General features: G+C 46.6%; 2 protein-coding genes across 3 annotated transcripts in view; both read right to left on the bottom strand.

Moving 5' to 3' along the window:
* The window catches only part of LOC143426498 (uncharacterized), a 68,624-nt gene extending 57,729 nt beyond the window's left edge, over window positions 1-10,895 (bottom strand). Inside the window, exon 1 of the mRNA XM_076900012.1 lies at window positions 9,929-10,895. The gene's annotated coding sequence lies outside the window, so the exon portion shown is untranslated. The remainder of the gene's footprint in view (window positions 1-9,928) is intronic.
* Window positions 10,389-14,740, bottom strand: LOC143426496 (dynein axonemal intermediate chain 4). 2 transcript variants are annotated; one of them, XR_013102157.1, is made up of 4 exons: window positions 14,274-14,740; window positions 13,677-14,070; window positions 11,336-13,598; window positions 10,389-10,400 (listed from the first exon to the last, which is right to left on the bottom strand). XR_013102157.1 is itself a non-coding variant. In XM_076900010.1 (3 exons), exons 1-3 carry the CDS (start codon window positions 14,738-14,740, stop codon window positions 12,222-12,224), a joined length of 2,238 nt encoding a protein of 745 aa, XP_076756125.1. In that variant the 3' UTR covers window positions 11,332-12,221. The 2 variants fall into 2 exon arrangements, 1 of the variants encoding a protein (XP_076756125.1); XM_076900010.1 differs by lacking the exon at window positions 10,389-10,400 and having other exon boundaries at window positions 11,332-13,598.
* Window positions 14,741-15,135: the final 395 nt, after the last annotated feature.

Here is a 15,135-nt window from a genome sequence, read left to right as displayed (position 1 = left end):
CGCTATTTTTGGAGTACACGAGAGAAAAGTTTCCAATTGTTCGCAAGGTGCATCGAACGAAGCGTAAAATGTTTCGTTTCGGTGGGTCAATGGCGAATAGTTTGTAACGATTAATCACGAGGCGTAGATTTATATTCCGGAGTTTGTGTCATAAATAATGCAACGCATACACGGTTCTTGATAGCCTTAGGTGGTCAATCGATTTCAGATAGATCATCGACTGTTTCTGTATGCGTGTAACGCGGACTTACTTCATCCTCGACGACCGAAGCGTTTCTTCCGATAGATGTAACGACCGCCGCGCCCACGCAAAATCTGTCGGTCTTTAAATTCCTGCATCTCTTTTCCTTTTTGCCGGCGCTCTGCATCGGTTTTAATTATACTTTCATTAATTACCATCGCTTGCTTCTTCTGGAGAGGACCGCTTTAATAATCATGTTCTTGCGGAATCGGTGATATTCATTTTTATCTTGGTAGTGGGGACCGTAGAACCTCAGCGCATCGGATGACGTACCGCTTATACGTAGCGGCTTAACATGTTTCAATCTCGAAGCTCGCCAGATTCGTTCCATCGACTGTAGTATCATCCAGGCTAGGGGGCAGTCGCCAGGAGGCAGGCATGAGTCAGGCAATGGGATCGCGTCCCGAAATGAACGATAGAAAAGAAGAAGAGGAGGCGCCAGTCAAGATCTGGCAACCACGGCCGTGGCGTCGAGGCGCGCGCGCGACGAAACGAAGCGGATCCCCGCGGATGATTCCTCGTAGGTTCCTCCACGGGGCCTTAGCTCCGGTCGATCTCCCTCATTAACATTCGACTCTTTGTCTCTGTCGTTGTCGCGGCCGTCCTACTCCGTAAGGTCGTCCCAGTCGGTATATCCGAGATCACCGCGAAAGAGAAAGAAAGAGAGAGTTATTCTCCTTCGCCTCTGCTCTGGCCCGGCTCCTCTTCTTCTTATTTCGCCAACCGGTCGACTTTTAGTAGCCCTCTGCTCCTCTTCCCTCTCTCTTTCTCTTTCTCCCTCTCTCTTCTTCCCCCCTCTCTCTCTCTCTCATTCTCTGCGGCTCTTTCTCTCAGCTGCTGCCTTCTTCTTCTGCTTCTCCACGCTTCGACCCGACTTTTTTCCACGCGCCACAGCCGGATGGAAGCAAGAAACGAAGAATGGCGCGAGACCAAAGAGCCACCAGAGAGTAGTTCTTCGGTAATTCCGATGTAACCCCGGTGTTCTCCGCTTCTAGACGCCGTAACGACGACGCACGACGGGGCACGGGGGTCAGGAGGACGTTAACGCGGCGTGTCGCTACCATTTCCTTTGATTTTCTTCCTCCCTGTTCTCCAACGGCAGCGTTCGTCTATCCTCGACGCGAATCGTTCCCTTTGATGGTTTCATCCGCGAAAAACGCCGAGCCACGGATGAAGATTATCTTCTTTGTCACGTTACCTCATAAATATCCGGATATTTATTTATTTCCAACATGTAATTTCATTAGAAAGTTATAAATGTTCTCTGCCATAATTATATATTAATAGAATGTTACAAATGTTAAGAGTTAATACGCGGTAATAAATTTAACGTCTACAGTCCACTCTGTTTATCATCTCAGGGTTTGATTTTCAAGTTACCGGTTGGTTACTTCTTATTTAAGTGATTCAACTAGTGATAAGCATGTAAATCTAACGGGTATCTAGTGCATTTAATTTAGAAATACAACTGGCGATCTTGCCGATCAACCCATTTAATCTTTTAATCTGTCGATTCTGTACGAGGGCGACAAGTACTGTGATTTAATCGCTAATACATTACTAATTTACATACTTTGGTACTATTCACGTGTACCACTGTTGCTCCAAAATCGACCAAAGTGCCTCGATATTTACGAACCTACACGTACGGTCGTCTTCTTGGCTTCGAGTTGCTGTCATTCGCTTCGATTTTCTTCCTCCTCGCTCTTGAAGAGCAACGATTTATCCCAGCAGACGACGATTATCTTTTTCGTCATTTTACCTTCCCCAGGAGGGTCGATTTTCATGTATATAGTTGTCCTCGCAGCGGTGTCTCGCTATCATTTGCCTCGATTCCCTTCTTCTTCTTCCTCCTCCTCCAAGTGCAACGATTCGTCCCAACGACGACGATCCACGATTATCTTTTTCGTTATTTTGCCTTCTTCGGGAGGATCGATTTTCATGTATATATTTGTCATCGCAGCGGTGTATCGCTACCATTTACCTCGATCTTCTTCTTCTTCTTCGCTCTTGAAGAGCAACGATCCATCCGCACGCGGATACCTTCGAACCGATAGTTACATCCGCGAGAGACGGTAATCCGTGGACGTAGATTGGCTTCTTTATTATTTCACCGTCCAAATGAAGCTTAATTTGCACGTATGTATACACACAGCGGTCACGTTTACACCGGTGAGAAGCACCACGTTCGACGGGATCCGCGAGGATTTGAAAGGCACCGTGGAACCGGGGCAAAAAGGAGAGAGGCGGCGGGAGGCCGTGCACGGGGTGCGAGTTTTTTAATTTTACGAGGGACGTTTATCTTACGATTATGTTGATAACTTCTCGGTAAGAGATCGTAACGTAAATTGAGCCTCTGACAAGAATTTCGTGAGTGACTCAGAGACCGATGGGCCAGGAGGAACGTCAAGGTGAAAGCAGGCCGTCAGAAAGAAACCTACTAACTGTAAACGTTCGAAAATCGATGCCCGTTCAAGTGCGCGATCGTCTATTTCGGGTCTCGCCTACATTTTTAACGATTTGTATCCACCCTCGTCCGCTGGCACCGAAATTTATTACAAATTTCATCGATCCTAATTCGTACTGACGCGAGAACGAGGGAGAGGGAAACGGACGCCATAGAATCGCCTTCCTCTCATCCTACACCGGTCGTCCGCGAGATTCTCTGGTTCGCCAGCCGCGGTGCCGCGTGTATAACTTGATAAACAAGTTTACTTGGAGAAGCCGGTGTCTTATATATACCCGCTTACACTGGGTGTCCCGAGCAGACTGAATACTAATTGCTGAACCGTATCGCGCGAAACAAACCGCCTAAATCGTCGTTCATTAAGCAAGCTTGCTTGTCAAAAAATTTCTCGATTCAAACTCCACCACGTGCGAGCACAATTTAACCCTTTAGGTGGTCAATTTTTTTTTTTCTGGACTTGTTAATTTCGAGATTTATTTTTTAAGTAACGTACAAATATATATTCTTGTGAATCATTGCGATGATTCTAAATTTGTATTTATTCATTACTAGATACCAGTTATTTATTACCGCGAGAGAGAGAGAGTCGATCTCATAAGCTTTGCAAAACGTACTCAATATCGATCATATAATCAGTAGCCTATCCTATCCTGAATCCATTTCTAGCGTTTCAATAGCACCCTTTTCTAAGCTATATCAATTCCACGTTTTTCTAGCTTCTGAAACGATTTAAAAGTTCGCAACGACCGGATCACCCGGTAGATCGTTCGAATCTCGCTGATCAGCGTTTATTAGCTTCGCCGGGAGATTTAATTTCCCCCAAATATCTCGGGGCAGGCATTCCTTCGATCGTTTAAAAACCTTCTAGACATCGAAACGCAGGGGCGCAATTCCTTCGCGGTGAACTCGCGAGCGGGATCGACGTATTCCACCATCTCCCGGGTTTCGTTCTCTTTTTTTCCTCTCGTACGTCTGGTATTACAGATTCGAAGTCCAGTAGTCGACCGGCACGATAAGAAGGTGCGAGCCGGGTGAGCAAAGAAATAATGCCGAGTACGCAGGCACGAGGCACGCCGTACGAGATAGCGGACGAGCAGCAGGACGACGCGTGGACTTGCATCGCTCGTTCTACATCGGGGATTAGGCTCCCTTTAAACTCCTGCGCGTGATCACCGAACGATCATTCCGGTCGCGGCGATTCTAACGATTCTTAGATGAACGCTTTGCATTCGAATCAGCGTCGCAACCAGATGCTAGTTTATAATATAGCCAGACCCGTTCGTAACGGGCCGTAAAAGTCGCGCTGCGAAAAGTCCGCAGATAAACGCAGGATTCATACAGAAAATCGGAACTACGTTCTCGTTCTCGTGGAACGTTCGGTGTTCGCGCATCAGCCGTCTTATTATGCCAGTCGCGTCACGAAATCTTATTCAAACCGCTTGTCAAGCGGTCCTTCAAGCGTTCCGTGTCCTCGCTCATTCCACGTCCAATTTAAAATCCATGAATCTAATTCCACGTCATGTGCTACAAGAATTTTAACTCGCAGAAAAAAATTCTTACGCAGAAAAGTCCCGTGCGCTTGGAATAACGTTCGTTGGTTCCGGCGTGGGTGCCCTCGCGCGGGTACCATCGGGGTACGCGATCACCGCAGCCCTTTTCATTCGTCACCTCTCAACCCTGGATCTCGAGTGGCCTCGTAACAGCAACCGCGAAATTAAGAGGCGCGACAGCCGTTCGGTTTCCCTCGGAAATGCTATCTCGATAACGGCAACAGCCGGAATCGAACCCAGGGGAAGGCCGGTTAATTTCGCTAATGCCTCGGTCACGACTCGCTTCTGAATCCTTAAAACGGGTTTCCAATCTGATCCTCGGAATTCTGCTACGCCACGTCCCAGATTCCCGTCGCCTAGGCAGAACGGAACGGCCGCCTATTACATTAACAACGTCTTACTCGGTTGTCGCGTTTAAAAATCAGATACCATCTCTTTGGACGTAAGCAGTCGCGAGGAAATTACGGTTTACGCTTCCAGGGACGGTTCCACGTATCCCAACTGCGAGGAGAAAACCAGAGGGACTAGGGGAGAGATTCCGTTCTATTGCTGTACGTCGTCGACGTCGTCCTATCGCGAACTCTGAACTCGTCTTACACGGTGAAAGTTCGCGGTTGGTATCGGGTGGATCTGCGAACACCTCGGTGGTACCTCGCCCGTAAATTCTGGCTCAGCTGATGACTTACCGCCTTTATCTGGCGACCATCCACCCACACTCGGCAGCCGAGTTTTAAACAATATCTCACTTCAAGTGCGCACCTTGTTCCGCGTAAATGCCCGCTTGTACGTACACGCACCGCCGGAATTTAGGGGTATGTAAAGCGGAGCTCGCTGGCCGGCCTCTTAAAAATGTCTTACTCCCCGTTCCACACCGCACGATGGATTTCGTTCAACCCTGGGAACACCGGTAGCGCCATAAACTCTACGCTATCTACATTTTCTTTCGTAATTTAACGAACGAGGAATTTCCTACGTTTTATACGTTTTGTACGCGTCTCTCTTTAATTAATTTACGCGTGAGCTAGGGGAGTGCACGGGCTTTAATCTTCGCTCGTTTTTCCCCGCCTCTGTCTCTTTCCTTTTCTTTTAATCCGGCGAACGAGAAATTTGTAATTCTGTATTCGTTTTTTCCCAAGCCAATTTACGAGGAAAAGGTACAAGCGTACGAAAAAGTTGTCCCCCGTGGTGATGGCAGAGGATGATCTTGCAGGATCGTGAACTTTCTTGCGCTCAGTGCTGTAGTATAAAGTATTCGTACCTTCGGTTAATCTCGAGGGGATCTAACGAGAAATCGATGACTGTGCTCGTTCGTGGAAAAGGTCAGTTGAAAGTGATCAACGATCCAACACGCGTGACTGCGTATAATCCGTGTCCCGCGATACCTCCCCAATTTTCCCTTCGTTTCACCTCGAATGAGATTCGCGCGATCGATGTTCGCGAAATGTTGAACAAATGTTAATCGAGGCGTTTTATTGGCATAGAGGCATCGCGTTGTTAAACGTTCGTATAGAGAGATCGAATAAGTGGCAAGGGCCGCGTGTTCATTTATCTTTAATCGCGCGGTTCATCTCGTCCTGACACGACGCAAAGATGTATGCAGTGTTATCGCGCGACTCCTTTCTTGCGCTGGCCGACTTCTTGCCTCTCCTAAACCGTTTCTCTCGCGATTCCTCGTCTTGTTGCTTCCACCGTGCCACCTACGTCGCTCGAGACGCGTTCGAGATACTTATTTCACCTACGTTTTCAACGTCGGCAACTTCTTTGCAAGCTCGAGGAAACGTAACGATCGCTTCTATCCGCTCGTGTGAATCGAAGATTCTGTGTAATTCATAACAGACACTCGAACATCTGATAACCGGATTTCACTGTCCCACACAGAGAGAATTAAGATACCGTTATCCTAAATGTGAACGAATTCAGACATCCAACTCGAGATTTAATCTCTCTAGCAACAAGTGTACCAGTCGAGGCTAATCGCGATTTCTCTCACGAAGGTCGAGAAAAATGTGGATCTATCGGCGGGATTTTTCAGACCCCGCGACAGACACTCCCAAATGCCTGTACGAGACAATAGGCGAGCAGTTGGTAACATTATCGAAGCTACACGAACGCCCATGGGTTGTTCGCGGGTCGTCGATCCAGTACATCTTTAGCACGTAACGGAAGAGCGAAAGAGAGGCCCTGTCTTATCATCTTATTTATACCAACGTTGCGGCTTTCACGTAACGCGTACACCGCCTTCCTTTTCTTCTTTTCCCGCCTTAATCTCGTCTATTACGGTACACGTTGGCTTTAAACAAGTACCTTTATTATCGGCCGTGTTTTACAGACGCCCCTTAACTTCGCGCTCCGTTACACGGCTGATTTCAATATCAATCCGTGTAACTCGTCCCGAGGAAAAAATGTTATCTCCGACTCCGGCTGCAGTCAGCCGGATCTTCGTCTGCCGGATCTCAAACCTGGCCTTAAAGGACTTTGTCCAACTTATCCGATGGTGAACTGTGTTTCGTACAGGCGTATTAAATGTATTTCAGTGATTAGATCAGAGTCTCGAGTCAAAGTTGGACTTGTACGAGATAGAAGGAGAGAGAAAAGTTATTTGAAACGTAATTGAAACTTCTGGAGCACTCGAAAATTAATAAGAAAATCCAGTAGGGACGTACGAACGCTGCCTATAAAGATAATTCAATTCAATCGAAAGAAACGCGAGGAAAACGTTCAAGATCTTATCTGTAGCGCAAAATATCGCTGTATGAACGTCGCATAATGAAACGAGCGGGGATAATTTAAAACAATTATTCCGTTCCACCTTTCGGTGGGCAACGGCGAAAAGCGAGAAACGGCGCACGTCGGAGGTCGTGCGGGAATTTTTAACCGACCTTTTCAATACACCCGACACGTAATATCTATCATTACGCCCGATAAGATCCGAGTGCGAAATATTTCCAGACATATCCGGCAATAATATAGAATATTATTTTTCGCCGTGTTCCAGTTAATGGGCCGCCGGTACGTATACGAAGGTGGTGATTTCGAAGGTGGGCACCAGGGGCTGGCGGTAATTTTCCGCGCATTATACCCTCCTCTCGTTACACCCACGCGCGCGGATCAACGGTTCGAAGCTCGCGCGTCTTTAGTCCGCGACGTGACTGCGCATTATCGCTTCTATATTACGTTCTACGTGGTCCTTTCTACGCCGCCCCGTTCGTTCTCCTTTATTCAGACGCGTCAAATGGCATGTAAATGATCGTGGCCTTTGATCGGGTTCGACTTCGCTCGTTAATTTCGCCGGTTGTTAAGACCCGGGCTGTCGCTCAGGGCGCTCACCGGGAAATTAAACGGATTTAATATTTGAGCCCGTGTTGCGGTAGGCACTTTCGAAATCACTTTGTTGCCCCGTAGTCGGCCACGGTAAACAAATTGGGGCAAAAACTGCATCCACTTTTTAGATCCCTGATGCATGCGTTATTAATGTAAATTAGACCTTTTCCTGGCTGGTGCCTGGCTTTTTTCTCACCCTCTTCTTTCATGGATATTTAAGCGTACAATGTATCTATATTATAGCTGTCTTCTATGTTTGCACTGTACGACCGCGAATATCCTGTATCATTATACTATGATGTTACTATTATAGAGGAAAATTGTTTCCTCCTCAATTTTAGTTGCCAATTATTTGATAGCAAATACGGGAAGGAGATCGTGTAATTGGTTGCCAGTCAAACCAGATGGTAATTTTATTTCTCGAGTACCTGCAGCAACATTAAAAGGAAATGTCGCGGGACAGTTTAACGGAGTAAGATGACGTCGAACTTTTAAGAATGGTAATCTCGTACGCGACATTCGACAGACAAGATTTATGCACGTGTACCGCTGATGGAGCAATCATTTATTCTCCTTATTAATTGATTATTCAGTCTCGATCGCGTACATTCGATGATATATGACCCTTAGCGGTGGCCCGTTAAGAACAAGAATCTTCTAGTCGCGCGTGCATATATTACCAACGATGATAACGAAACCCACGCATTTTCTTCGGATCTTGTTTTTCTTCGGCTGTTCAATGTCATGTAGCCGACACGCCGTTGCCTCGAACGGCTGAATAAACCCGCCGGAAAGTGTCTCTTCACACTTCCAGCCCAGCTAAAAAGAATACTGATAACGAGCTGAATTATACTCATGAATAATTCCGTGGAGTTCCAATTCCATGAAGCCGAGGAGAACATCGTTATTAATCGTTATCAACGCGCTCGATATAAAGACCTTCGTAGGAACGGGTATCGGCCAAGAGGACCACGAAGAACTTACCCGGCCGTCGGCATGAATCACTTAACGCCGACACTTTCAATAATACGTAAAAATCCTAATGTACCAGAGACCTCGATAAAAAGTTACGTTATCTAAAATTTGTTCTTCACCATTTTTCATTCGACTCGACTACTCTCTGTATACTAAAGTTACACACGACGTTCGAGACGAACAAAAAGTATAACAAATATCGAAAATTACGTTCGCAATGGCGTACGATTTACTTTGAGTATCAATATTCCATCCATAAGCGATACTACTGATCGAGTGATCGAGAAGGTGCGACACAAAGTCGCCGAAACTTTGCTCGGATCGGTGCCATCCCGTCCACCATCTGAAATTTGTATCCCAACGAGGCGGTGAGGGGAAAAACGAGATAAGGTTGGAAATCCACGTGGCCCGTGATATCCAGAAACGGCGAGGAAAGAATGCGGTTACGCGGCGTGCAGGTTGCACCGTTGCATCGAGCGGCGAGGAATTAGATGAAGATAGAGGAACGTGATGCATGGTCACGATTAGTCGAATAGGCGGGGGCCCATTACAGATAAACCTTTACGAGGGTAAGAACGAGCAATGGTGGATAAGGGGTAGGGAGGATCCGTACATCGAGCAGATAACAAGTGCATTATATGCACCATGGCCGATTCGTGAAGCTCGATTCGAGATTGATCCGCGATCGCAATTAGGCCCACGAGAACATCTCACGCTGTGGAACGTGCCGCGGCGACCCTCGAATATCGGGGGAACAGTTCGTTACACTTCCCTGCCTCGTTAATCTTCCCTAAAACGTATAATTGGAAACGTTAATTGGGTTACACGAGCGCGCACCACCGTCTGGTCGAGATAAGGCTCTTTGTTGCATGTATCAACGTGACAATGACCCGTTACCAGGGGAGAAAAATTTTAATTAAACGCGCGGGTTGACCACGGTCGGTGAACAATGCAAACCTTCCTATATACCTAAGTACAAGGGGATGTAGCGAGATTCTTTTGTGTTGATTAAATAGCAGCGACGATTTTTAGTCGAGTTCCTTCGTGATTCTTACCCGTAACCTCTGCTGGGTTACGAGGAAAAAAATGAGCTCGAAGCGAGAATCGTGAAAATCAAATACGAGTGGACGAAGTTTCAAAACAATTGCGTCCACGCTACTTTTTATGAAGCAACACTGAACATTCCAAAATGCTAATCGAAATTAACAAACACCTTGCGAGGTTTCGTTTGGAAAGCAGCTGCGTTAGAAGTTCAGATTCGTGTTTCGTAATTTCGTAATCGCGCGCATTTAAAAAACGCGCTGCTTTCCAATCGAAACGAAAATGGCGATAAAATGTTAGAAGTGTAGTATGGGAAAATATTTGGGCACTTACTTGCGAACCACCCGTTACATCCAAGAACGTTGATGTTCATAGCGTACCGAATGTACGTGAAAACGTGTAATTTCGCGAACACATCGCTTCTTCACGATGAAACTCGGTCTATACACCGTACGCGTTAACTCGAGACAACACTTTTATCAATTTCACCGTACCGCGCGCGATCCACGTATACTGTGCTGCGTATTTTGCGGCCGACGGGAGCATTCACCGCGACGCGTTTTCAACCTCGTCCTGATCGACAGTCAGCTGGTGAAACGAACCGGTGGAATCGGTCAGGGTTCGTCGAGAACAGAGTGGTCACAGTGTAGCTCGTGCCCCGGCAACATCGGCTTCGCCACTATTCCCTGGTTGCACATGTTCCTCGCTATTAAGCAGTCTTCACACTGACCACATCTCCGTGCACATCAACGATCGAGAGAGCGGTAGAACCAAAGTAATGCACGACTCGATACGACGCGGTAACCTTCGACAAACAGTTGACAAATAGTGAGACACGTACGACGAACACGATCAACACTGATTTGCTGGCAGTGACCTTTTCAAGCTGAGACTGATTTCCAGCGAAAGTGGTCATTTAAGCGTGTTTGCATGGGGACCCGAAATCCATCTTTCTTTTCTTTTTTTTTTTTTTTTTCACGAATCCAACGTTTTCGTCTTCTTCGTGCGCTTCGATCACGTTCCACGATGTGGCACAGTCGATTATTTATACGCGAGTTCGGCGAAGCCAAGCGCGATCATTCCGGACGATCAAAATACACCGATGAATCCGTGACGCGTGGTAATCGTGACAGTTCGGTATGCGCGTACGCGAATTCTTGGCGCGCGACAAACAACGTAATGACCGTCGATGTTAACGCGACGTGCCTCTACGGCCGAGAAAACAAAACTAATCGCCGCCGCGGCCGACAGGACGTCCGTCCTTCTCCATTTTTCACACCGAACTTGAGACACACGCGTTCCTTCACACGTTACGCGTAAAACTGGCATTCCAGGTCAAGCGTGCCTGTCGAATTTTGATTCGTCAAATTGACGCGGGGGGGAGACAATGTCACTCGTTCGAACAGTACATTCGAATTTCGAAAATCGCGCCGAAATTCTTCTCGTAATTTTACTTTAAATTCCGCAGAACAGTTAAGTTTGATTTACCAACGAATTCATTCGTTTCTCTGTTTAAAACGATCTAAAATATATCGATCAAGAGTTTTGAACTTTACGAGCATCGACTGAATTATACGATTACACGAGTGTGCGGTATATCGATGAAATGTGAAGAAAAAAAATATTACACTTTCGACAGGATGAATAAAAGAAAAAAAGATTCTACTCGGGTAGTACCTCCATGCAGAAACACGCTTTATCGATACAACGGAATCGAATAAAGAAACGTTCTAAAATTACCTCTGACCGGGCAGCAGGTCCTCGCCGACCAATCGAACTCGAGGGCTCCTCACCGCCTCCCGGTTCGATTCGCTAACTGATTTCGAGATCGATTTCGTCGATTCGAAAAAGCGAGTCGTCGCTGGTACCGAACGTTGGACCGAACATGCAAGCAAAAGCGTAGTAACCCTCGGGATATGTACGAGATTCGTGGTTCTCTCCACCGGAAAAGGAACACCGTGTTATGTATACGGGCCGGATTCACGCGTTTAGCTAGCTGCCGCGATTAGCCGTTCGATGTTTGCCCGGCCTAAGAAGAGTACTTAGTTCGCGTAGTTGAGTGCGGGCGTAATAAGACTGCCTGCTGATGGCGGTAGCGCGGTTCGTGCCCGCAAGCGGCAGCAGCCAGGGAAGCCCCTCTACCATGGCACTCTCCTGCAACTCCTCCAAGCAAGCCAGCCAGCCATCCGTGCCGACTTGCCTGCCTACCAGGCCTCAGAGTGGGCCCCGGCACCGGAGTTCCATCCTGAATCGAAATGGTTGCTTTGCTTTCCGTGCTTCGCGCGAATCACGCGAGGCCCCTACGGGCACGCTTCGCTTTAGGGGCCCGTAAGGGGTCCCCACGTGCTGGATTTCGCCCGCGGCTGCACGGTCGATAAAGAAGTTTTAAATGTCATATCTGTCCACCGTAACGACGTGGCTGACAATGAGAGTCAAGGTCCGCCGGGGATAACTGCAGGATTCGCAGCGTCGCGTCGCGGCGGCTTATTGAAAATCAGGGGGACGGGGGGCAATTCGAATGCCCGTTTTACGATAGAATGCCACGCGGCAATGTATACACGACAGTCTGGCGAGAATACGAGATTATGATTAGCTTAAGATAGCGTAATTTGATCCTTGTTACTTTTTATCGTGCAAACGGCGGCCCGAGCTTCTTCAGGTTCTTCAGAAGTATCGGTTTCGTGACTAAAGCTCTCTCGATCGACTCGACCAGCACCTGTTCCTTATTGTACGGTGGAAACGGCATTCCCTCGAGATTATACACGTATACTGCGCCTTCAACATCCGCGACCACGAGCTGATTTCCATTCGCCGTGAAATCGACCATAACGAACCTGGCGTTATTTGGTGACGCTGTTACCGACGCGGGTTTATGCGTTTTCCGTCTGATATCCCATATGCAAATCTCATTATTGACGATACTGACGATGATCGTTGAATGTACAGGAGACCAAGCCGCGTATCGAACGCAAGCCATTACTGTTGACAACGTGATCAATGGTTCCGTCAGTCCTTCCACCCATATTCGTATGCACCAATCGGCGCCGCACGTCAGGAAGATTTTCGAACAAAATGGAGAGAACATCATCGAATAAATTGGTCCATCGTGCGCCAGAAAGCTGTCTATGTGCTGATATAGATAATTCGTGGAGCATTTGTAGAGACAGCCCTCGTCCGAACCGATGTAGTAAATTGTGCTCAGAGTAGGATGATTACGAAGCACCAGCGCTCCAGGACTTCGATTGATAAATATATCGTAAAGGTTGCATTGGACAGTCCTATCGACGCCTGGCAACGTTCCCTCTATCCTAAAAATTCTCATAATCGTCGACGAAGTGAAGTCCTCGACGTATCGATAGCAGAACACGTAACCGTCCTGGTTGCATGTGTAAATTTGCTCTTGGTACTCGTACTGCTCGTCGCCCACCCACCACTGAACTTGCCATTGCGGAGAACAGGAAGTGATCTTCTGACTGCGACGTACTACGTTGATGTCAATACTGCTCACGTCGATCACCTGGATATCACCGTCGTAGAAACCGATAGCGAGTAGATTTGGTTTCTCGCGGCTCCAATCGAGATCTGCTACTGGACTATCGAAAGTATACCATCGAGCCGGTGTACCAGGATTCTTCGCAGACCAAAGCAATACTAGGCCATTTTTTATCTCCGAATTCGGCCGCGCTCCATATCCAACAGCTAAGATGCTTCTATTAACGTAATTGCAACGAAAGGAAGACACCGCTCTTCCGGAGGTCTCTTCAGATTCGTGGGTCCAGAGTATGTCCAGGCTGTACGTGAACTCCAAATCAAGACTACAGGGATCCTGCTTGATTAACCCGGTGAAACGTTTCTGCGCATGGATGAAAATGTTGTTCGATATTATACGCTCCATTATTCGCATGGCATTGCGGAAATTGGTGTGATTGAATATGTATATCTGCTCCTCCTCGAGTGTTTTCTCCTTGTGAGCCTCTGACTTTGGCAACCTGGATCTTAAAATCTACGATGAAAAAAGTTTTGACTTAGAAACCGTTACTGATAAGAATGTGATGTTTATAATAGTAAAAATTATTCAAACCTCCGCCTGCAACATTTCCTCTATAGATTCTTTTCTGCGCACTACGAGCAAACCGTTTCTTTCGATCATTAATTCAGGCGCAGCGTAAATATCGTGCATAACCCAATTATTCACGAGCACGCCTGTATTTCTACGTTTAGTTCTACCGAGATACGTCCCTCGAGATCTCGTGAGCACTTGCATGGTTTGAGTTTCGGCTTCCAATAATTTCCTGTTCGAGCCAGGTCCGATCGTTTTGTATTCGTACCTCTCATTCTGTTCTTTAACTGCTATGCCTTCTGGTGTTCGCAAATCACCCGTTCGCGGTTGCATCTCGAAAATGAAGAATGTTTCCGTCTCCTTCAAAATGATCGTCACGGTTTCCGGGCGAGTGGGAAAAATATTTGGATCGATACTGTACGAGCGATAACAGTTTTTAACGTACCAATATCATATAAAATTATAATATATTGTTAGTATCAATCCTTTACGGACGCAATGCGTACATCTATGTTTAAACAACGTTCAACTAATGTTTCAGAGTCACGAACACGTTCGCAAAGAATTGATATACTCACACTGACGACATCTAATTCTAAAGCCCAGTCTCAAAGTTACCTAGGCAGATAAAATTGAGAAGGTGCTTTATCCTCATCATCGAGCGGAGCAACCATAGGATCGTCTATTTGTGTGGACAATAAGCTTTCGAACAACGCGTCGTCCGATGTGATAGGAAGCGAGGATGTTCTGACAACAATGGACGAGCTTCTTTTTATACTGCTCAAACCGGAAATGACGGACAATTGGCCGACGCTGCCCGTCTGGGATATCCCAATCGTTTCGAACGCTGTTATTTGCTTCTCGTCGATCGAGCTGTAGGTTGGATGGGTCAGTAACTTCGGCGTGACGTCGACGTCGTCTTTTATAATACGAAGTGTTTGACGTTGTTGCAAGATAGCTGAGGTTAGGTTTTTGCCCGCGATCTTGCGCGTCTTTCGTTCAAAGCTGAGCTTGAACGTCGACGAGGCTGGACTCTCGAACCTAGAGCTTTGAGCCCTCGATGGCTCTATCTCGTCTGTCTTCATTCTAACGAGAAGACAAATTTTCTCATGTCATATACCTTTGCCATATGCTCAATGAAATAAATTGTTTTATCAATACCTGTGTAATCGAATACCTGCGGAAGAATGGTACACGTTGATTTATTTTCCTTTCCTTCTAACTGAGTCGCAACGTTCCAAAGGTAGACACATTAAACAACACAGTTGTCTCCAACTCCATGGTGATGCATCAATCAATTTTAAGGTAATCACCAATTCATGGAAACCTTAGAACATTAAAAAAAATGATTGTATTATAGATGCACGATAATACAAACATACAGTTTCCTGTTTTCATTCATTTCTTTATACGTTGTTCATCGTAGTCGCGACAGAAAATGCTAATAACATTTACATTTGCATACCGATTATCATAGATG

The sequence above is a fragment of the Xylocopa sonorina genome, chromosome 8, assembly GCF_050948175.1.
Source record: "Xylocopa sonorina isolate GNS202 chromosome 8, iyXylSono1_principal, whole genome shotgun sequence".
Taxonomy (NCBI): domain Eukaryota; kingdom Metazoa; phylum Arthropoda; class Insecta; order Hymenoptera; family Apidae; genus Xylocopa; species Xylocopa sonorina.
This window is presented reverse-complemented; position numbering and strand designations above follow the sequence as displayed.